This window comes from Rousettus aegyptiacus, unplaced genomic scaffold, assembly GCF_014176215.1.
Source record: "Rousettus aegyptiacus isolate mRouAeg1 unplaced genomic scaffold, mRouAeg1.p scaffold_m13_p_1, whole genome shotgun sequence".
NCBI lineage: Eukaryota > Metazoa > Chordata > Mammalia > Chiroptera > Pteropodidae > Rousettus > Rousettus aegyptiacus.
In genome coordinates, this window is record NW_023416284.1 from 15,931,051 (window position 1) to 15,953,603 (window position 22,553).

Below are 22,553 nucleotides of genomic sequence, written 5' to 3' on the forward strand. Positions count from 1 at the left end.
TCATATGGTATTTATCTTTCTCTGTCTGACTTATTTTGCTCAGCATAATAACCTCTAGGTCCATCCATGTTGTTGCAATGGTAGGATTTCATTTTTTTAATGGTTGAGTAATATTCCATTGCATAGATGAACCATAACTTCTTTATCTAATCATCTGCTGATGGGCATTTAGGTTGCTTCCATATCTTGGCTATTATAAATTGTTTTCCCTTACACTTTTATATGGTTGGCTTCTTTGCCTTTGAGCCTTGGCTTATGTCACCTTCTCAAAGAAGCCTCCTGATACTCTAGTATATTGGCCTATTTTATTTTCTTCATTGCACTTGGGTGCTGGGATTTGGTTATCTGTTAGCATGTTTACTAGTCTGCTTCCTCCACAATAACATAATTCCATGAAATCAGAGAACTTGTTTTCTTGTTCACCACTGAATCTCCAGCCCCCACAACAGTACCTAGAACATAATACTTGTGTAACAAATACTTGGTGAATGAATGAATGGTGTGTGAAGCTAACAGCAGCACTACTGAGAAACTCACCGAAATTGAGTCTCCTTGGCCAAAGCCAGAATAGCTGTCGCCCCTCCAAATGAATGTCCCATCACAGCCACACAGTTCATGTCGATGCTGCCCTGAGGGAAGCAGAGAACTTACCGAGGCAGAAACGCAGGGGTGCTGTTTTAGGAATTCTTCAGGGGCAAGGGGAAGAAATGGGGAGACAATGATGCAGAACCACAATTCAGTGTGTGAGCCCCTCACACCACACTAATGCTCACTGACGAGCGGCCTGTCAGGCAATCCCTAGACTGAACAGCCTTCGGTAGGCAGGCATTCTGAAAACCATGTTTTTCATCTTTATTTTTGTAATCTTACCACTTACAATATCTGGATTGGAGTAGACATTCAAAAATCTATGAATAAATGAATAAACATGATGTGATCCCATCAGTCTAAGAGCACATTAAAAGTGAGAACGGTCCATCCTCAAGATCTTTGTCTTAAAACCACTACAACGGGATGACACACGCACCAAGTCAAGGAGAGAATGGGGCAGTTCCTGCTGCCCCGTCCACTCTGCTCTGAAGCAAGGTCTGCTCATATAAAAACTAACTCAGGTTCTACTTCCTCTGGATCTCTGTCCTTTTATCCACCAGAGAGTGAATGTGCTCACTTTAACATGCTCTCAGCGTATCTATTTCTGGTTGTCCTTAGAAGCCTTCAGGGTAGTTATATAAAAAGTTACTGCAGCTGCCAATGAGGGGCTTGGGAAAACTCTCTAGGTTTTTCTGCCTGGCCTCTGCCCTGAACCCTTGCTCTCCCTAATTTCTATCGCAAGGCTTTGTATCTAAATCCTCCCCCTTTGCTCAATGCCTCCAGATCAGCAACTTGGTCGGTAGCCTCTTCAGGTATGTTCTATGTTAATATACTCATATAACTCTAAAATCAGGAATACATAGAGAAGTCTCCCACCTGCCATTTTCCCCTTCCACATAGTTGCCCACTCCTTGTCTCTAAACAGGTAAGTTTCTTCTGTGTCTTTGCAAAACCTACTTATGCATACACAGGTAAACATGAATATATACTTCCCCCTTTTTTACACATGATATTGTATCTTACTTTTTGCATACTAGTATATAAAGTGCTTCCTTTTTTACAGTTACATTTGATTTCACCATAATACAGACAGTTAGTGATCAAATTTGTTTCTCTTCTTCCTGCACACAAGCTAGACTATTTCCCAGCAGTTAGATGTGGCCTTGTGACTGAGTTCTACCTTACTGGTGAACATTTAGGGCATTATCAATTGTTTGCTATTACAAACAACACTAGAATGATTACCTTATATGTATATCATGTTGCCTGTGTGCAGGTATGTGTAGAATAAATTCCCAGAACTGGAAACTGTTGGGTCAAGAAATGTGTGCATTTGTATTGTGAATGGCTATTGCCAAACTGCCCTGCATGGGGCAATCTGTACTCTCACCAGCAATATAGTAGATTATCTAGTTCCCCACAGCTTTCCCAGTGGGTAATCAATTTTCAGATCTTAATCTGATAGGTGAAAATTTACTGAGCTTTTTTAATTCTGAATTTCTTCAAAAGGCCACCTCTTAACTAATACAACTGCACTGTAGCTTGCCATGCCCCAGTGCCTGTCTCAGGCTCACAGGCCTGCAGGCCTAGACTTCAGTGCCTGGGGACCCTGCTTATCTGGTTGACAGACACACTCCAAATAGCTGGTAAAGCACTCTAGATTTCTAGTTCTGCCTTATCTTACCTACTGGCCATCTAGGCAGATGCTTCTCCCTAGAAGACTTTACCAGAGCCTTTGAAAGATATTTTCTAAAGAGGCTTTGGAGCACACAACATAGGCTTTGGGATCAAAAACCTCCAATTTATATTTTAACTCTACCACTTCCTTAGCTGCGTAACCTTGGGTAGGTACTTACTGCATACATTTGTGTGAGGAGCTCTTACATCGTAAGTACTCTTAAAGTAATAATTGTTATTTTATATATATTTGCTAAATTAAAAAAAGGCCAAAAAATAGCTTGTATTAAATAACATTATTGTTTTTAAAAAATACATGCATATGTTATACACTTTTTAAAAACTGGAAGACTGATCATCAAAATGTCGAAATTTTTTTCCTTTTTCTTCATGCTTTTGTGTGATTTCCTAATTCTCCAAATAGAGTCTGAGTTCCTTTTAAAATGAGGGGGAGAAAGACTAGGGGGAAGGAAAATGTACCTAACAGGCACCAAACTGCCAGGGCAGTTTCTATCTTCCTGGGGGTTCTTGGAGTTCCCTCGAAGGAAGGAATGAACCTGCAAGGAACACAGGTTTTTTGCTGTTTAATAGCCCTTCCCTTAGGAGAAAGACAATCTCTCCCTCACCCATGTAGCCCTATGGGGATGTTAGGTTCCTCTGACCCAGAAGTGGGTGTGTAACCGAGGCAGGCCAATCAGACTACCCTGCCCCTCTGGGTGATTGGCCCAGAAGGGGCATGTGACCCAAGCAGGACCACCCCCTTCCCAGATTAGTAGAAGCTGAGTCTCTCTTTCAAATCTAGAGCAGGGCTAAAATGTAGGCTTGGGCCGCCAGCTAATACTTTTCATACCTAATGAAGGTGTTCTGGTGAGAATGAAGTCCACGTCTATAGAATGGAACCAAGCAAGAAGGAAGAAGAGTGCCAGAGCTTTGATAACAATGTTTGAGCCACTGGGTCTAACTACATTGGCTTAAAGCCAGTCTGCCTTTGGTCGTCCTAATTATTTGAGCCAATAAATTCTCTTTTGGTATAAACTAGTGAGTTAGGTAGGTTCCTATTATGTGTAACCAAGAAAGTCCTAATGAATACATGAGCTCCAGAATACATGGTCATACCAATTTTTGTCATACCTTCAAAGTCATCAGATCCAACCCACCAGGCAAGATGTTGGGGACGGTCTTCCCAGCTGTGACCTCTTGCAGGATCCTCAATACCCGTGTGCACTCTTTTACCCGTTGATGCACCTGGAACAGAGATAGTCTCAGGGGGAGCTGGAATATTGCATGAACATGCAGCGAGACTCTCGCTTCCCTATAGAGCAAAGGAAGAATGCAGGGGTAGTTTGCTCACCCACATCTCAGCAAGAACTGTGGGCCTCACATGCTAAGAAAGGCTAAGCTCCCCCTCAGCAGCTCACATAAGCATCACCTAACGAACAATACAATGGAGTCAGCCTTGCTATTCACTACTTACCTACCCATGGGATTGTCGAGTGGACCAAACAAGACAACGTATATGAAAACGTTTTGAAAACAAAAGGTAACAAGGGTGTTCTTAGTATCAATCCAGTACTGGATTCTACTTGCCCTTTCATAGCACACATCTACTGTTTTTTCTGCCTAGCACTCACCCACCCCACTTCTCCTGTTAACCCTGCCTTTGAGGGTTACCCTCCGCCCTGCAAACAAATAAATAATCTAACAGTGTATTTCTAATGGGAACTTCTCATTTTGGTACCTCTTCCCTAGGACTCTCTCTCCAGAATTTGTCATATTGTAGCTTAGGACAGGGGTGGGGGCCTAGGGGAGCAACCCCAAAACAGTCCTATTCTTTCAGATGGTGATGTCAAACATATGCAACCTCAGAGTTGTCAAGAGCTGTGGTTCTAATCTCATTAAGCTAGTTTGCTGATGAGACCGACCAGCAAAGGAAACAGGGGAGAGTGAAAAACAAGTCCTGGCAACATCTGAGTTGATTCCAGTGGTCCTGCCCTTCCTACAGTCTGCTTATATAAGCCTACCAATTTTTTTTTTTTTTTTGCCTAACAAGCTTAAGTTGGGTTTCTGTCACTTGCATTTATAAGATTCTTGATCAATACCCTACTTCTACCTACAGATGTGGCAAACGCATACTCACTTTGCGATTTCAAGAGAGGTTAGATAAAAACCTTCTTAATGACTGTAGTATAGGGTGGAAAGGCTTAGTAACAACCTCTCTCCAGATGGCACAAACCTACCTGGGAATTACGAACATGGAATTCCTTCTCCCCTTCCTCAAGTTGACGGAAGGGTATCCATCCCTCCTCCAGTGACTCAGTGGACTGGTTCTCCTCTGGGGCCTGCTTGCAGAAACAGGTGGCCGCAGCTGACCCATCTCTGAAATACACATTCCACAAGAGAGAAAAACCAGAAGACACTTGAAGTAATTTCTGCCCTTTACCAAATCATCCTTTTCAGCCAAAACACTCTGGATCTCCCTCAGCTGATGGGGAAAAAGACCTGGGGCATGTATAGGAAAGTAGAAAAAACATGGATTTCGGAGACCTGGGTTTAAACCCCAATTCACCTGTGTCACTTTCAGAAAGTTACTTAACATCTTTGAACCTTGGTTTTCTCACCTTTAAAATGGGTAGCATAATATCTGCCTTGTGTAGTTGTGGTGAGGATTAGAAATAATATATCGATAGAGGACTAGCATATATCCTCACCCAAAGCAAACGCCCAATCCATAAGTAGTTAATGACGACTGTCATCTCTCACCTGTGCTCCATTACTGCAACTACAAAGCCATGGGAGGCCAGCTCCATGCAGAAGGCTGAATATACCGTCCTAGAGATTCAGGAAAGAACAGAGAAAAGTGATCAGAAGAATGGCCCACCCTTAGCCCCCATTCCAACCATGCTCTGCTAGTGGCCATCTCAAAAGATTGAATGAAGAAAGTTTCATTTGTAGAAGCTTTTCTCGAGGTGCTTTCTCCAGCCAGAATACCCCAGCTCTCACCATGGCTCAAGTGTTCTCCTCCAGGATGCACGTACAAATCAACCCATGATGTTCTCCAATCCCATACAAATACTGACTCATCTCCACAACCCAGCCCACCCCTCACCCCACAATACAGTTCGGTTATTTCAACAACTGCATTTCTATTGTCTATATATTATATGTCTCCCTAAGTAGTTGTGAGTACCTCAGGGACAGGAATTCTGGCTATTTCTTTAAAATGCAAATACGCATCTGTGATTTAGCGTGTGGATTTTTTGTCTGTCCTCTAACTTCCCAGAAAAACAAAGAAATATGGCAGACGCTACTAACTGCCTACTCCGAACACTCTTTTCCCTTCCTCCTTATAACAAAATCTGATTTTCACCCGAATCTTATCATGCCATCAAAAGACATTTCCTAGCCTCCCCTGCAGCCAGGTTTGTCTGTGTGATTTTTCTAGCCCAGCCAAAAAATATATAATGCTACCCTCATAAGTAATTTAAAATTTTCTAAGAAACATATTTTTAAAAGTAAAAAGAAAAGGTGGAATTAACTTTAAAGGAAAGTGCTTCCTTCTTGGAATGTGGATGCAATGGCTAGAGCTAAAGCAGCCACTCTGGGTCATGAGATATAACCTTAGAAATGGAAGCCACCTGTGGCAGAGCAAGATTATAAAAGAAGTCTGCTCCTCTGATAACTTTGTGGAACTGCCACATCAGCTCTGTCTACCTTTAGCTTTCTTTTATCTGAGAAAGAAAGAAACTTTATGTTGTTTAGGTCACGATTATTTGGCATTTTTCTGTTATATACAACATCCCTGAATCCAAATTGATTTAAGTAGGTCATTTTCTTGTTTCTTTTCACCTTCTCCCACTTCTCCCGGGGAGGCAATGAACTGGACTTAAAAGCCAGAGAGATTTCTGACCTCTCTCTAGTTCGAACTTGCCTTGCTAGCCTCATCTCTATATCAATTCACCACTTCCTGCTGTGGGCTAGAGTTACATGAGTCCATACTGAGCCTTCTCTAGTGGATGCAAAGTCCTTGCTTTGTTTATCTCTGTATGTCCCACCTTCCTCTCATGCCAAGGGACTGGCACAGAGTAGGTGCTCAACAGATATTTTCTGAATGAGTGAAAACCTAGCAAAACATAGCTTTTGTATTCATTCAATAAATATTTATTGGCAAATAACTACTTTCCAGGTACTGTTCTAAGCACTGGGAGAGAGAAAAGACAGACATGGTCTCCGTCTTCGTGGAGCTTACAATCTAGTAGGAAAGACAGACATTAGAGAATAATCACACAAGTAGTTAATTTATTACAATTATGTTAAGTACTGAGAAGTACAGATTATCTTATGAAAGCATATTACTAGAAAACTTAACCTAATATAATGTAGGGGTCAGGATGGATGTCCCTAAGAAAGTGACATCCAAACTAAGACCTTAAAGGTAATTTGGCATTAACTAGGCAAAACAGGGAGCAGAGAAAAAGGAAGAGGGAAGAAGAGCAAATATTCAAGGAAAAGGGAATATCCACGAAGCACAGCACAGATGAAACTCCGAGGTAATACTTATGGAATTGAAAGGTTAGTTTGTATCAGGAGCTGGAGTGGAGCAAGTTGCAACAAACAAGGCTAGAAACTTGTCTTGGACCTGCCTCCAGGAAAGACCATAAAAAAAGTTGAAATAAGTTCAAAGGGCTATTAAAAAGACTTAAGTAGGGAAGAAACAATCATTCATTTGACAAATAGTTATTGAGCACCTCCCAAGTGCCAGGCACTGTTCTAAATGCTGGAACGGCAAGATCGCATTTGGTTTTAAAACAGATCTCCCTGGCTACAGTGTGCATAATAGTTTGGGAGGTAGGGAGGTAACAGATGCCTTTAAGATGTGTAACACTCTGGGACATAAACTAGACTTATACAATGATGAATGGACATAGAGGAAATTCAAAAGTTTAAATATGACATATGTACTATAGTTATTAAGCTAAAAAAGTACACCGAAGTGTTGACATCAGAATTCACGGGGAGAATTCTGACTGAATACTGATTAATAAAATTTAGGCCAAGGTCTCCCAAAGTCTTGTAAAAGAGATCTTACAGTCACCATCCTATGTTTCTCCACATAGAAATGAAGAGAACTGCATGTGTGTACACCTATTGGTGCCAGTCTAATGGAATCCTCAAAAACTGCCCTGTGAGAGCAGCATCCTCATTTGACAGGTGATGAAATCCAGGCTCAGCAAGTTCTACGACTGCCCCAAGCTCACGAAGAGCACAGATGGTACGGCCAAGATTTACGTGTGAGGCTGCAAGCTGCACAAGGGCAGGGAGTGAGCCTCTCATTCACCACTATGTCAACGCCACAGGCAGAGTTACCCTTCCATATGTGAAATAAATAGCTAACTATAAAGCTCAAGCTCCTTCTAATACTTCTGGACTGTTATACAGGAAGAAAGCTAAAAGTGTTTATTTATATAAATGCTGGAACATGAGAAGCAAAGGATGTGAAGCCTGCTGAAAGGTTCCAGCAGGTGACAGGAGCTTGGGAAAGGCCTTGGAGAGGTGGACCCAATGCTATGGAATGAAGCAGATGGTAGGTAAGACAGCTGGCAGATGGAAATATCTATTTCTCTGCCTTTTGAGAATAAGACTCAGCAGCTGTCACCAGGCAAGGAATATGACAAAGTCTAAGGGATAGAAGCTCTTACCTGAAGGCTCCCAGGCCGTGGGAGAAGATGATCAAGGGGTATCCAGAGTCCTTTGTCTTAAAGGGACCATTCCAGCTAACAGGCAGGCGACAAGACCCTAGCAGAGATACGGGCTATAGAATCTCTGGCTGCCCCAAAGCTGTAATCCCAAGGGCAGCCTGGGCATAGCCGTGATGGAAACACGTGTCCCTCCTGTCTGGAGGACCACATCCGCCCCTGGGCAGCCCAGGGAAGTCAATCACCTGTTCTTTCCCCTTTTCTTCCCTAGAAAGCATGAACACAATAGAAGATGGGAAGCCAAATCCAAATGGGAAGTACTGAACAACTAGGGAGTAAATCCCTAAGGTGCCAAGGCAGTGGGTAGAGTTCCTAATGGTAGAGCATTTGGAGAAAGTAGATGATTTAATGTGACCCCACCCAGCAGAGGACAGTGCTGGAGGGGGAACTGCAGGAGACAGTAAGCTCTTTGGCAGTTAAGAATGTTTCTCTGATCTATATAATAGCTGACACAGAGTGGGAATCATACATGCTAAATAAATGAGGAATAGCCATCATTTACGGAATACATTCTATTATCCCAAATAGTGTACTCGAGGCTTTGCGTACATCCCAGACTTCAAACCTGTAAGGGTAGGTATTCAGGCAGGTTATGTAACTTGCCCAAGCTCTACATGATAAAGTAAATGATAAAGTCTGGATTAGAACCCAGGGCAATCTAACTCCTTAATGAAAGCTTGTATATAATTCTCTCCCAACTCTCCACACCATGCTAACTAATGGATGCCCCGCTACAGAAGAGCTGGACAATGAAAGCTTTAAGGTACTGTGTCTACTCAGGGATCTCCTAGGAACATAATCAAGAATCTGGGAAAGTATCTGAGGGGTGAGGCCAGCTCTTACCCATAGCCAGGTTGAACAGTAAACCCCCCAGGTACTTATTAAACTGCAGGAAATCAGCCAGGCCAGTCCAGTACTCATAGCGGGGAATCCACAGGGGCTGCTCCATGGTCTCCTCTGCCTCCTGGCACGGGTAGAAGAGTCGAAAGAAGGTCCCCTGTACGAAAGAAGAGAGCAGCTGAGCAAAGCAAGAAGCCCAAGCACTACCAGACTTCCCAACACTCAGCAGGTGTTTGGGGCACTGACAAAACACCAAAAAGAGAAAACTTTAGCTTCAACTCATATACCTGAATTTTACATTCAGAAAATCCAGAAAGAAGCAATTTTATTTTTAGCATACATGTAAGGCTTATGCTATTTCAAATATACAACTGTATTTTTAATTATGACTGAGAAGCACCAAAATATTTTGTGCTTGGGACAGTGAAAGATTTAAATTTGTCCCTGAGCCCAGGCCTGGAGGAGTGCCAGGAGGGATCAGCCTTCATATTGAATGGGATGGCATCAGGGCGTCACCTCCAGACTGGCCCTTGGGAAGCAGGAACATACTCATTTTACACGGGAGTAGGTGAGAGGTTACCAGGAAGTATGTGCCTCTTGCATGGGAGAGGGAAGTACAAGGGCCCAGCACAGAAAAATCTAGGAACTGATGGAAAAAAAAATCTGGAACCTAAACAGGAAAGGAAAATAAAGGAAGACAGGAGATGAGAAAAGAGACTGTCTTCCTATACAGGTTGGGAAATCAAAGGCCCATGGCTCTTCCTCTCATACACTCAGATGAGTATGAGACTGAAAACCTTTCCAGAGTCAGGCATCGGCTCTCAAGACAGATCTGAGAGCTGCCTTTGAAGCCAGAGTCCTCCTTTCCTGCTAGCTGGAAAAAAAAAAAAAAACCCTCATCTCTATTGAGAGGTTTCTAACTGGAAGGGGAAAAAAAAGGTCAGGGAAGACAGGCCTAGGAGCTCTATAATTAAATCCAGACCAGCTCTAATTCAGTTTCTCCCACCTGGAAGTACACCATCAGACTGGCTATCGATGTCGGGGTGCAGGCAGCAGCAGTGGAGATGTGTAGGGACAGAGCTGGAGACACTTACCTGGAGACTCTGGCCCTCCATCACATCCCCACAGCCCACAAGGTAAGGTCCTGTGACAGGTGGAAAGCGCACGGACTGGTTGATCCCCATTTTCATCACGAGTTGGATTGAACCACGACTTGGGCAGCGCGCTGACCTTGATGGCTGGAGAGTGGAACATAGAACAGCTTCTTGTGGGTTCCCTCTTAGCTTTCTATTGCTAACACATGTCATCTGCCACCCCATCCACCCCTCCTTGTCACCCAGTCTTCCCTGCCAGTGACTCATTCAATTTTCCATATCATGTGATTTTGCCAAGGTTTAGGGCTGCTTGGGGGATGAGACAGGTATGAAGAGCAGAGAGCGCTTCCATGCTCCTCAAAACCCACTGATAAGTGATTACGCAGCAGCTTCTCTGTGCTCAGCACAGCAGTAACTGCTGCAGAGACTATAATACAGACCTTGTCTTCATGAAGCAAAGAGTAGCAACTACTTAGACCTATTATTTATTCTGTATTAGCATTAAGCTGAGATCCTCACATACATTACATCATTTCATCCTCTCAACCACCACCTAAGGAAGGTACTATCTTAGAGGTGAGGATAGGAAGGTAGAAAGAGGTTGAATAACTTTCCCAAGTCGCATTGCTTAACGGTGGCAGAACCCAAGCCTGTCTGATCCAGATCTGAGCTCTCAACACTTACTGATCCTTCTCATGAGGAGACTCATTTATACAGTTGTCCCTTAAACACCAAGGGTTTAAACTGCACAGGCTTATTTATACATGGATTTTTTTTCTCAATAAATATATAGTCAGCTTTCCATGTGTCTGGGCTTTACATCCTGATTCAACCTACAGCGGATCAAAACCAGTATTTTCGATTCGTGCTTGGGAATTTGCAGCTGCGAAGGGCTGAATGTATGCACTCACTGTTCTATGCCACTTTATAAAAGGGACTTGAGCATCTGTGGAGCTTGGTGCCCTTGGGAGTCCTGGAACCAACCCATGCAGATACCAAGGCCCAACTGTAGTTAAGTTTTGGGGGAGTCAAAAGTTATACATGGATTTTTGACTGCAGGAGGGGTCGCACCCCTAACCCCTGTGTTGTTCAAGGATCAACTGTATATTTACAAAATCATTGACCTAAACTATTAACTATAAAGGTGCTGCTTACACTTGGGCCTTGAAACATGAGGAAGACGTAGAGACAGGAGAGAAGAAAAGCATTTCTAGACAGGACAGAGCAAAACAGGGAAGAGATAGGGAAGAGTATAATGAGGGCAGTAGATCAAACAGGAGCCTTCTACATGGCAGATGTACATGGCTTCTGACTAGAAAAAAATTCCTGTAACTTGGCTGCTTCCTATATTGGAGCTAATGCCATTGCTCTCTATCCCTCTTCGGTCTCATCACTATTGGCACCACCACCATCAGTACATTTACTCTGTGCCAGGAACTACACTAAGTGCTGTACATGTATTATTTAACTGAATCCTTTCAACAGTCCTCTGTGATATGTACTGTTATCTCATCTTACAGATGAGAAAAATAATGCTTGATAAAGTCAGGTAATTTACCCAAGAACATAAGGCAAAGCCAGAATTTGGTCATCGGTAATGTGGTTGTTAACTGTGGAGAATGTGGTCAAACTTCTCAATATCCTGCTTCTCGATGTCCACTCTATCTCGCCCTCTTACAAAATACATCTGTGATTTGGGTGTGGCTGACCCCCCTCTAACCTCTAGAGTTGGGCCTAAATTGACTTAAGCCAATCAGCCCACGGTTTCCTCTGGTCAGTAAATGGAAGAATGGGTACATGACATAAGTTGGTCCAACCAGGGTAAAGCCCAGGACTTTGGTTTGATGGTTAAAGATTTCTGGTTTTGAACTACAGTGCTATACAGATACAAAGCCTTGAACTGTTGCAGACACTTTGCTACCTTGAGGATGAAACCACCTCCGGAGCACAGCAGAGAAATGGAGTCATTCTTGTGAAAACATTAACAATCCCTAGATTAGACTATACCTGAAACCTGATCCACTCCTACTTTATAGTTACATGAGTCAACAATATAGCTCCTTTTTTGTTTAAAAAAACTGAATTTAGATATCTATTGTTTGAATCAATACACTGAGTCCTGATGCCACATTTTTTTTTAACGCCTACAGTACCTGATCTTCCTAGGTGGTCTCCCATCCAAGTACTAACCACGCCCGACCCTATTTAGCTTCTGAGATCAGAAGGGATCGGGCTTGTTCAGGGTGGCATGGCTGCAGACTGATGCCACATTTTTAATTATCACATTTTTCTGCGTTAAGACACTCTGGAATAGATCAGAGAGTTCAAGTTAAGGCATGTCTGGGCAAGAGACCTTAGAGATTATTTCCACCAATCCTCCCACAATCACCTCTACCACCATCCACAATCCTCCCGTCTGGCCCAGTACACACAGGTGCTTTACTGAGGAAGAAATCAAGGTCTTAAGTGGTTGAGTGCTCAAGGTCACAGGTGGAACTATTATTACACATAGATCTCCTGATTGCCAGCTGTCTGGTGCAGTGGAAAACCCCAAACAACCAATAATCCTAATGTCATTCCATTTAACTTTGGAAGATTATAAATTATTTTCTTCCTACTATTAATGAAGATGTCTACTAATGAAGACATCTTCATTTTGTTTCTCTGCAGCAAATTTTAAAATAATCCCAATTCTTTTTAAGAAGCTAAGCTCCTAATGCAGTCAGGGGGTTGTTTAGCCAGAGTGAAGTTGAATGTGTGCTGCTTAGTCTCAGACCCTGACCTTTCTTTTCCCTTGTCATCAATGGCAGAAGTCCTACAGCATGGGCATAAGACACATGTCACCCACATGACAATGAAGCAGCTGAAAGTTCTAACTGTCATAAAAAAAAAAAGTCAAACAAAACATCGCAGGAGTTTTGAGAAGAGAGTTCCTTTAGCTTGGGAGTGGAGAGCAGGGCAAGTTAACTGATCTCTCTATGTCTGATTCCACATCTGTACAATGGGAACACTATGCATCTTCGTAGGGTTGCTATGAAAATAAAATGAATTAATGCATTTAAAGTACCTAGTGTTGTACCTGGCTCTTAGGAAGTATCCAAGAAGCATCTGTTGATTGAGTGAAAAGTATAAACAATAAGATTTAGCAACTGAATGGATTTGGGAAGTCAAGAGAGACAAAGATGTAAGCAGCTTCTTGTAGGAAGAGATTTTGGTCATACCCCACATGGAGAACAGTTCTTGGAATAAGAATCAGGATGACTGGACCTAAAAACAGCTAAATAGAAGGAGAACAGAACACTCTGGGAGTCCTGAAAAGTTTCTGGGAAGGTCATTAACTAAATTAAGTTTGGAAATATATAAAAACTAAAGAAGCTAATTGGCCAAAGTAAGGCTAACATGAAAATAAAACTGTGCTCCTTGTACTCACACCAACTGATGCCAAGTAGAGTGGAGAGATGGAAAATCCGATCAGACTTGCCAATTTTGCCTAAGAAACATCCACACAGAGCATTCAGCATAATTTCTAATAAATGCAATGGAATTTTCCAAGGAAATCAGCCCAGGTATCTCGACCTTCTTTTGCTCACCTTATCTAAACAATTAATGGTGGTGCCTATCTAGAAGACTCTCCGCCTTTCAAAACCTGGCCCATGAAATCTCTGGTCCTCTCTGAAGCTTTCCCAAGTCCTTCCAACCTTCCCCCCTCTCAACTCCAAGCACTGTCTGCATCACCCACATCCCAGGTAACCAATCATAGGCTTTCTTATGACATCCCTTAGATTTGTACCTACTCTAGCAGTTTTCAATCAGTGACTTGCCTGCAAGTGGCCCAAGGAGAATCTAGATCAGAGGTTCCTGAACCTATCATTGCAATCACCTGGAACACTTCAGAAATATAGATTTTAGGGCCCGCATTCCCAGAGATCAGGTAATTTTTAAAAGCTTCCCAGGTATTTCTGATCAGCAAGGTTTCAGAACCTCTGGTCGAGTCAACACAGTTTTCTTTTACTTAGTCACATGTGCATGCAACATTTACTGAGTGTTCCATTCCACTATTTTCATATTAATGAAAAGATAATAACTATGGTTTCACCTTTTTTAATCCCCATGGCCACCAGAAGCATATTCCTGCCAGTCACTAAGTTTAATGTGGTAGCCTGCATATAACAGCTCTTAATAATCAATTTATCCAATAAATGCATTTAATTTTTTACACTTATGCTTTGTCACTTCAGATACACTAAAGAGGTAAAGACTTCTTTAAGTGCTTTATACTTCTTTGCACACCAAACTGTCCTCATGCTATCCCTACACAGTAGGGACCCAATAAATGTTCCTTTATTTGGCTTTGATGTAAACCCTCTCAATCCTTTAATCTCTGTCTTTTTGATCTAATAATAAAGCTATATGGTATAGCTGAGAAAGAAAGCTTTTGTTGAAGTCTGAATCCACCTCTGCCATTAAATGGCTGTATGATCTTGAGGAAATTCCTTAAGTTCTAAGCCTCTGATAATTTATCCACATGAAAGAAAAATAATCATTCATGAAGTTGTTGATGAGGATTAAATGAAATCATGTAAAACATGACATATAGAAGGCACGATAACCATAGGTGGTAGTTCTATTATTATAACTAACTATATGACATCTTTGAGCCTAAGTTCCTTATGTGTAAAATGGGGACATAAGTGAAATTTAAATAAGAAAACTGACATTGCCTAGGGCCTGGTACATTTTAAGTGCTCATAAAATGTTAGGAATTAACAAAGCTATGTCTCCCTTTTATCAGACCCAGCAAAGGTCTCTTTCATTTTTCCTGGATTAAACTCTTTAGCAATATGGATTCTTTCCTCCCAGCCTTTTCCGGCCTGAGACATCCCTACCAAAACCACAGTCTACTAAACAGGCCCAGAAGAGCCCAGAGGGAAGGGTTAGGGCTTACACTGCAGCTGTCCATCTGTTTCCAGTGAGCAGAAACTGCTCTTTTGCCAGCTGTGTGCACTTTTCATCACTGGCTATTTCAGGACATGAGTCCAAGATAAGCACTTCTCTGGGGCTGCCTTTCAGGCAAAGCTCTCTTGAGACTAAAGCTCATTAGTCTGACCTTTAGTCTCTGGAGGAAGTGAAGAAATATCATCCCTTAGAGAATGCAGATATCAAGCACTAAAGGGACAGGCTTGAGCAACAAGGGGACAGAGCTAGAAAAGAAGCCAAGATAAGAGTGTTCCAGAGCATTAATAATAATAAAAAATAATCTCTCTCAGTTGTGGCGGCTTTACAGCTTACGAAACACTTTCACACATATTAGTTTATTGGCTCCACAACACGGCCTCATCCTAAGAGTGACAAAGTAATTGTCATCTCCGTTTTGTAGATGAGACCGTGAGTCCCAGAGAAGTTGTATGATTTGCCCAAGGTCATACAGCGAGCGAACTGCAGAGTGAAACTAGAACCTGGTTCTGCTGACTTCAAGTCCTGGCTCTTTCGCGGACTGGGAAGAAAGAATGGTGACCTTTCTTCAGCAAAGTGAGGGTAAGAGGGAAGCACACAGAAGGTGTGGCGCATAAAGTCCAGGTTTCCAGAGAGGTGAAGCTGTGGGCTCAGGGTGGGTTGTGGGGGCTGGGGTCGTAAGACGAAAGCGCGGGATGGGATTCCAGAGGCTCCGGGAGTGAAAGCTCGAGGACAGTAAGAGAGTTAAGGAGGTGCCTGGTTATTGGAGGGCGCCTGAACAGGAAACAGAAAGGATGAAAGATTCATGTGAAGTTCCTGGGATACGAAGAGGAGCCCCAAACCGGGCTGGAATATGAAAAAGTCTGCATATACTTCAGTTCAGAATAGGAGTTTCCTCCTATCATACTTACCCCGTCAAGCTGACTCCTCAGAAGCAGCCTAGACGCTCACCTCGACGTAAACAAGCAACTACCCAGGAACCCACGGCCCCTGGGTAGTTGTAGTCTTTAGAATTCAACATTGTTGCTTAATAGCCTTTCCCGCCTCTCTGTCTGGAACTACAACTCCCGTGGTGCACCGCGCGAGACTGACCATTACAACCCTAGGAATACAATTCCCAGAGTTCTACGCGGCCTTTTGTCGCGGGGTGAGACTGCCCAAGGCCCGGGATGCGGTACGATTTCTCCCCCTGGTGGTAGAGAAACCGCCTCCACGACCACAAGGCTAGAGCGGAGGATTCTGCTTATAGTAGTAACCCTCCGCCTCACCGTTCCTTAGTTCCCAGGCGTGCCCAGAAATAGCCCTGGCTTCCTTCCCTTTAGTTTCAGGAAGGTGAGGAGGAAGTCGGAATCTGCTTTGTGTGCCCCCCAGGTTTGCTTCCTGCGAGAATATGAGACTGATCAAGAACACGTTTCTTATACACCTTTACTGGTTGGCACGTGAATTTCCATTGTCCTTCTCCAGAAATTCACTGGGCGGGAACAAGGAGAAACTCAAGAGATCACCGATCCTCCGTGTCCCTCAGCCCCAGCCCCAACATCCGTTCGCACTTCGCTGGCCCTGTGCTGGTTTTTAGGGACACATTGGTGAACAAGATACTGTCCCTAGCCTCAAAAGAATACCCAGTCTAGCAGAGGATTCCGACAAAGGAATCATTACAACACAGTGATATGTACTCTGATGGGAGGAAAAGTAGGCGGTTGTGGGAGCCTTGAAAGGGGGCCCTTGCCCAGGCTTGTGGGGAAACTGGGACGGTGTCAGCAAGGCTTCCTAGAGAGAAGTTAAAATTAAGACTTGAAAGAATAAGATTTAGAAATACAGGGAGTGTAAAGAATGTTACACACTCTGCTGGAGCACTGTGAGGGATGGAAAGGAGAGAAGGACACCTGAGGAGGCAGGCAGGCAGGACCGCATCCTCAAGAGTCTTGTAAACTTCCATAATACACGTGGATCATTCAGGCAGCTCAAAAACTTTCAACCACTTCCTCCTGAATGAGGTCCCGACTTCTTGGCTTGGCATTCAAGGTCTTCCCCAATCTGCCCCACTCCACCTTCTTCTCCAGAACTGTTGCTCATGATCATCTGACAGGAATCTCTCCTTTTCTCCCCCGCCCTGCTCCTAGCTACAAATACCTCCTCACCATTCTCAAGGTGCATCGCATTGGGTTACCTCCACATTCATGCTCTTCTCTAGGTACACTGTCCTGCCTGGTGGCCTGTCTAATCCTGTTCTTTTTAAAAAATTTTTCTAGGTCCTCTTTTTCTCTCCATGAAGCTTCCTTGACCCCTCGAGTCCTAAAGGACCTCTGCCCCCTCTTAGTTGCTGGGATTTTGTGTGGACCTCTCATTTGGGGGCTTACCTCACACTGCCCTGTGCCATCTCCTAGGTGGGAGGTCTTAACACTCCCAATAAATTGTAAGCAACTTGGGTCAAGTGCTCAGTCATACAGCTGATCCTTCCACCAACACAGCTACCCCACGTACCCTCAAATTATCAGTATCCAGAGTCTGTTTTAGGCTTCTTAAGCTCACCTCTCCCTGCACACTGTTACCATCACCATCCTTCCAGGAGCCAAGATAAAGTCATCAGGAGAGAGTGATGGCAGCACAGCACTGGGATAATTATAACCCAGATTTAATTAAACCTGTGGTTGGTGGCAGTGAGGGCAGAACATAAAAAGCTTAGTGCAGATCAGAGAGTGGCTCCCTTTGGCTAATTCATTGCCGTTCTGCAGCTGGTCCAGAACATTCATGAGTAACCAAAAGTTCCTGTTCATGAAAGGGGCAGCTAGAAGCAGTTTCTCTGTCTCCTGTTCCCAGATCAAGCCATGCTAAGGACATTTGCTGGCTGAGTTTTAAATTTCTCAGGAAGAGAGATGTCACAGCTTCCTTCACATCCTTTTTCACTGTTAAAAAGATCTGCAGAAGCTAGGCCTGGTTAGTGCTTGGATGGGCGACCACTTGGGAAGACCAGGTGCTATAGACATAAAAAATAAAAAATAAGGGATTGTAAGATGACAAGGTCCTTGCAATCTGTGAGGTCGACCAAAGATTGCCTCACTTAAAAGAAAAGAAAAGAAAAAGAAAGAAAGAAAGAAAGAAAGAAAGAAAGAAAGAAAGAAAGAAAGAAAGAGGAAGGAAGGAAGGAAGGAAGGAAGGAAGGAAGGAAGGAAGGAAGGAAGGAAGGAAGGAAGGAAGAAAAAGAAGAAGAAGAAAGATCTGCCTTGGGCCCATACTCTTTCATGTTGCTAAATCGAATACTCAAGTTCAATTCATTCCTTCCAATTTGGTCTCTTCTGGGATAAATACTCAAATGCTTTAAGCTGTCAGCAAGCAGCTGATTTTCCAGGCTTTTCATCATAAATCTCATCCACCAATGGCCCAAGGTTCCCCCTTCTAGTCAGCTACCATCCCACTCAGGATTTTATCTTGTTGCTAAGTTAGTTTAAGTTGGTATTTGAGTGACCAGCTTTGGGTTTTCTGTTCTCCCCCTGATAATGGAGAAAATAAATTGGAATAAGCATTGCTAAGAGAGTCACTTAAAATGGAGTCAAAAGGTCATTAAGGGGCCTATGTCTCATGTATCAGTTCTTGGAATTCTTGTTAAATTTGCTGACCTATTGCTAAACTCAGCTCAAGGCTCAAGGACAAACAACCTAGATCAATGATTGCTACAAGGACATATATGGACTTTGCTGTCTCCTCAACATGGTGACCAGACTATCTGTATTTTCCACCTTGAAAGAAATCAATCCACTTTCATTTTAACAACCAGAATCCTCCATTTACATAAAAGACCTAACCAATCCCAGCTGACCTAGCTAACATTCTTCATTTATATGGAAGACCAAACTGAGAACAGCTCTTATGGTTTTGCCCTTTATAAACCCTGCCTTTCTTCTCCTTTGGAGTACAATTTAGGTTGCTACCTGAATCTATGCCCCGGATTACCATCCCTCCTACTTTCAAATAAACAGCTTTTATTCTTTATTACAGCTTAAACCTTATTTTTATTAACACTCCCTACCAGCTGAAGTTGGTGAATAACACTTTTTCTAATCCAAGTATAATCTGTACATAATAAACTATGAAAAGTACATTAACATTAAATATATGGCATAACATCCATTTTAAAATTTGATGTTACCACCCCCTGGTTTAAAGTGTAGAATTCTACATTCAAAATGTAGAATATTTCCAACATCCTGAATGGTTGCCTCATGTCCCTTCTCAGTTTATAACCACTCATCCCCATCCACAGAGAGAATCACTCTTTTTCTTTCTATCATCATCAACTAGTTTGGAGGAAACAACATTTTTTAACTTTTCTAAATAATATTTTATGCTCAATGATCCATCAAGGCATGATACCTGTGTCAGTGCCATTCCTATCACAGACTGTCAGAAACACATCTGATATTGAATAAGTTGGATACTCATTGCAGGCGGGAAGAATGTACCTGATAGAAAACTGTGGGCATCTCAGAAAGATGGTGTCAGAAAGGACTTGTTATAGGATTTGCTCTTTTGTCAGATGATTCCCAGGAAGGTTTAAGGGCTTTGCTCTGGATTGGGTGGTGTCAGGAAGTGGGGGTAATTCTGTAATTGGGGATTTTAATAATTCTTATCTAGACAAAGGAAGACTTGATAGAGGTTAGAGCAGTCATGAGTAAGAAACAACAGTCTTATATATGAGCCAGGATAGGGGAATCATTGGCCTTTTTTGTGATTTGCACAATGTTCATATCTTGTCTATGTTCGGTCATGATTATGGAGTGGTCCTGTTCATATCTTGATCCGTCAGAGTCACAGAATGGCCTCGTCAGATATGGATGTTCTGTGAAATTGTTTATGGTCAGCCAGGGACCACCAAGGCTCATCTGTGAGGGCTGGGCCAGCTCCCAGCTATCAGAGACTGCTTTTCTCTTTTTTATATGCCAACATGTGTTACTGTTTCCTCTGGGTTGGGTGCTAGATATATAAATGATTCATCTTTGTGTCCTTAGGATCCTCATGGTTGGTTGGGAAAGTGGATAAGAACACACATACATATTATTGGAAAGTGCTATAGTTAAGGGTCTGGGTTTTGCAGATAAGCTATGAACTTGAAATTCCAGACTTACCACTTACTGTGAGATTTTGCACAATGACTATTCTCTAAGCCTCAGTTTCTTCATCTGTAAATGGGGACAACAATCATATCTATATTATAGAGTTGATACAAGTATGGACAAAAAAAGAAAGGCGTTCTATGGAAAGTAACCCCACAGGGTGATCTTATCATAGATTCCTAACTGGGCAGGTCATGGTGGGTAGTCACACCCCAGGCATATAACTTCTTTAGTGAAAGGTTTTAAGTCAGCTCTGTCCATTGTTCTTGTGCTTGTAGGTTAACAAACCTTTGGAATACTACAATATCCCTCCAAGGAAGGGTTCCAGTATTAATCCTCAAAAGACCATACATAATCTTAACTATCCAATAATCCAATCCCTGCCTTGCTTTAACCCATATCCATGTAATCTTCCTTACTTTCCTTCTTTAATTTCAAATGCATAAAAGAAGCTGCAAAACTGTCATTCTCCAGAGCATTTGAGATCTTGCTTCCTGGCATATGTTGTCAGTTTGGTTCCAATAAACTCTTAGAAAAATACTCTAGCTATTTGGACATTTCTTACATTGACACAAGGATTAAATGAGCTAACTAACCCATGGATCACCGACTACGTAAATAGCTTGGATTTGAAAGGGGGCAGAGGTAGATCCAGGTTTTGTGGGGCTAGAGGCTTATACAATTTGGGGGACCTTATTTAAGAAGAATTTAAAAATAGCTTACTTTTTCAGAATTTGCGAAACATATCATTGTGTGAACACATCACAAGGTCCCCTCCCAGGGCCTTAGAAGGGACTCTGAAGCTCAAACTTAATTAGCTTCTCCATAATTCTGACTTTGAGGAGCAAAATTATGAAATAGCTTTGTTTTTTTCAAACCACTGCCTTCAAACAAGCTCTCCCAAAATATCCTAGCCCTGTTTGAAACTACGCGAGCACTCTTAGCTCTTTCTTGTATTATAGCCTAGAAATTAGTAAGCAAAGGGCTAGTGATACTTGGGTCCTGCTCTAAATATGGCTGCACTGTCTGACAGTGGGGCAAATGTATAATAGCCACCATAATGTAAAGGTATCTTCAGACCGAAAGGTGAAGCAGGTAACTCCACAGAGTAAAATAGAATTTATTATAGGGTAATTTACTTACAGGAAGATTGGGTAGGAGGGGACAGAGGACCCAGCAGTTTTGTGCAAATTATTCCCCACTAAAGACTCCTGTTACTGTGCTGTTTTTATAACATAACTCAGGTACTAATGATTGACAAGACAAAGACTGCAATAGTGACACAGGCCATACCTCCTGGTGGTATCATTTCAGTTGTCATCCTAGCCATTACTAACAAAAATATTTATAGTTACATTTCAGGAAACGCGGACAATCATTACCTAGAGGCTTTGATATACTTACTAAGGGCAGTGAGGTTGGTCAAAGGTCACAGCATGAAAAGACACAAAGATGAAGATGGTTTTTTGCTCACATCTACATCTATGCACTCACCTGTTTTCAGCACTGGGACCCAGCTATAATCTGGATGAATCCTCTTTCAACATTCTATTAACAGGTAGAATATATGCTTAATAAGGTCAAGAATAATAACTGTCCTTCTCTATTACTGTTACTTAACATTCTGAATCCTGCCAGACCCTGTCACCCTCCAAGCCTTTACAAATGCTGTCTCCTCTGGTGACAAAGGTGTTGAATCCACTGTGGCCCATCCAGCGTCCACCTTCACTCCCTCCCTGCCACCCTTCACCTAACAAACTCTAGCCCCAGTGTCCAGCACTGGTAAGAATCATGTTTGTGCTTGGCGTACCTGATCTCATTCAGTTGGCACGATGATTTTTGAGACATCAGTAGTATTATTCCCAGTTTGTAGGAAACCGAGGTTCACAGAGGCCAGGTGACTTATCCAAGGTCTTAGAGTTTATAACTGGCAAAGCCAGAATCAAAACCCAGATCTACCTGTCTGTTACCATACGTTAATGCCTGGCTGGCAAGAAAGGATAGGAGTTGGGATCTCTGAGGCTGCTCCAACATTCCCCCTCTGACAGGCCTAACTTTACAACTGAGGCGACATTTTCCAAGGCGGAGGCCAGAGCAGCTGGGTGGAGTAGGGACTACAGGTCCCAGAGGAAGGAGACCAGTTGGAGGGATCTTCCTACAAAGGAAGGGGCTGGATATCCTTCCCAGCCTGACCTCGGAGGAGAAAACTGATGAAGACATTCTTCTTTCAAACTCCTTCCATATCTTCAGGAGTTTACTTGGCCTTGGCAATGGTCTGCTTCCCAGAATCTCTCATCAAAAATGATTCTTGGAGGCTAGGCCCGCCCATTCAGGGATGCCCAGAGGCCAAGGAAGACCTGAAATCCTACTCTTACTCTTCTTTTCCTGGCTCCCAGCCTTGTTATCATCAACCCCATCAAATGCCTGGTAAAGGCTCCCCAACCTGAAGAACATGAGCTGGCCTGATAGGGACCAAGCTCCCAACAGGTTTGGGAAAATGGGGATGGGGTGGCTGTGGAACCTTTACTGACAAT

The 22,553-nt window shown here is 42.8% G+C and overlaps 1 protein-coding gene and 1 pseudogene across 4 annotated transcripts in view; both read right to left on the bottom strand.

Annotated features, from left to right (window-relative positions):
- The window catches only part of PAFAH2 (platelet activating factor acetylhydrolase 2), a 33,941-nt gene extending 17,997 nt beyond the window's left edge, over nucleotides 1-15,944 (bottom strand). For all 4 annotated transcript variants that reach the window (XR_001595024.2, XR_001595025.2, XR_001595026.2 and 1 more), the window contains exons 1-8: nucleotides 15,820-15,944; nucleotides 9,956-10,099; nucleotides 8,865-9,018; nucleotides 7,965-8,061; nucleotides 5,029-5,097; nucleotides 4,506-4,644; nucleotides 3,400-3,513; nucleotides 538-629 (exon numbers count right to left, since the gene is read on the bottom strand). Coding sequence is in view for 1 of the 4 variants with exons in the window: in XM_016129820.2 (XP_015985306.2) it covers nucleotides 538-629; nucleotides 3,400-3,513; nucleotides 4,506-4,644; nucleotides 5,029-5,097; nucleotides 7,965-8,061; nucleotides 8,865-9,018; nucleotides 9,956-10,051 (761 nt within the window). In the remaining 3 variants the exon portion in view is untranslated. The remainder of the gene's footprint in view (nucleotides 1-537; nucleotides 630-3,399; nucleotides 3,514-4,505; nucleotides 4,645-5,028; nucleotides 5,098-7,964; nucleotides 8,062-8,864; nucleotides 9,019-9,955; nucleotides 10,100-15,819) is intronic.
- Nucleotides 12,097-12,215, bottom strand: LOC118606885 (annotated as a pseudogene).
- Nucleotides 15,945-22,553: the final 6,609 nt, after the last annotated feature.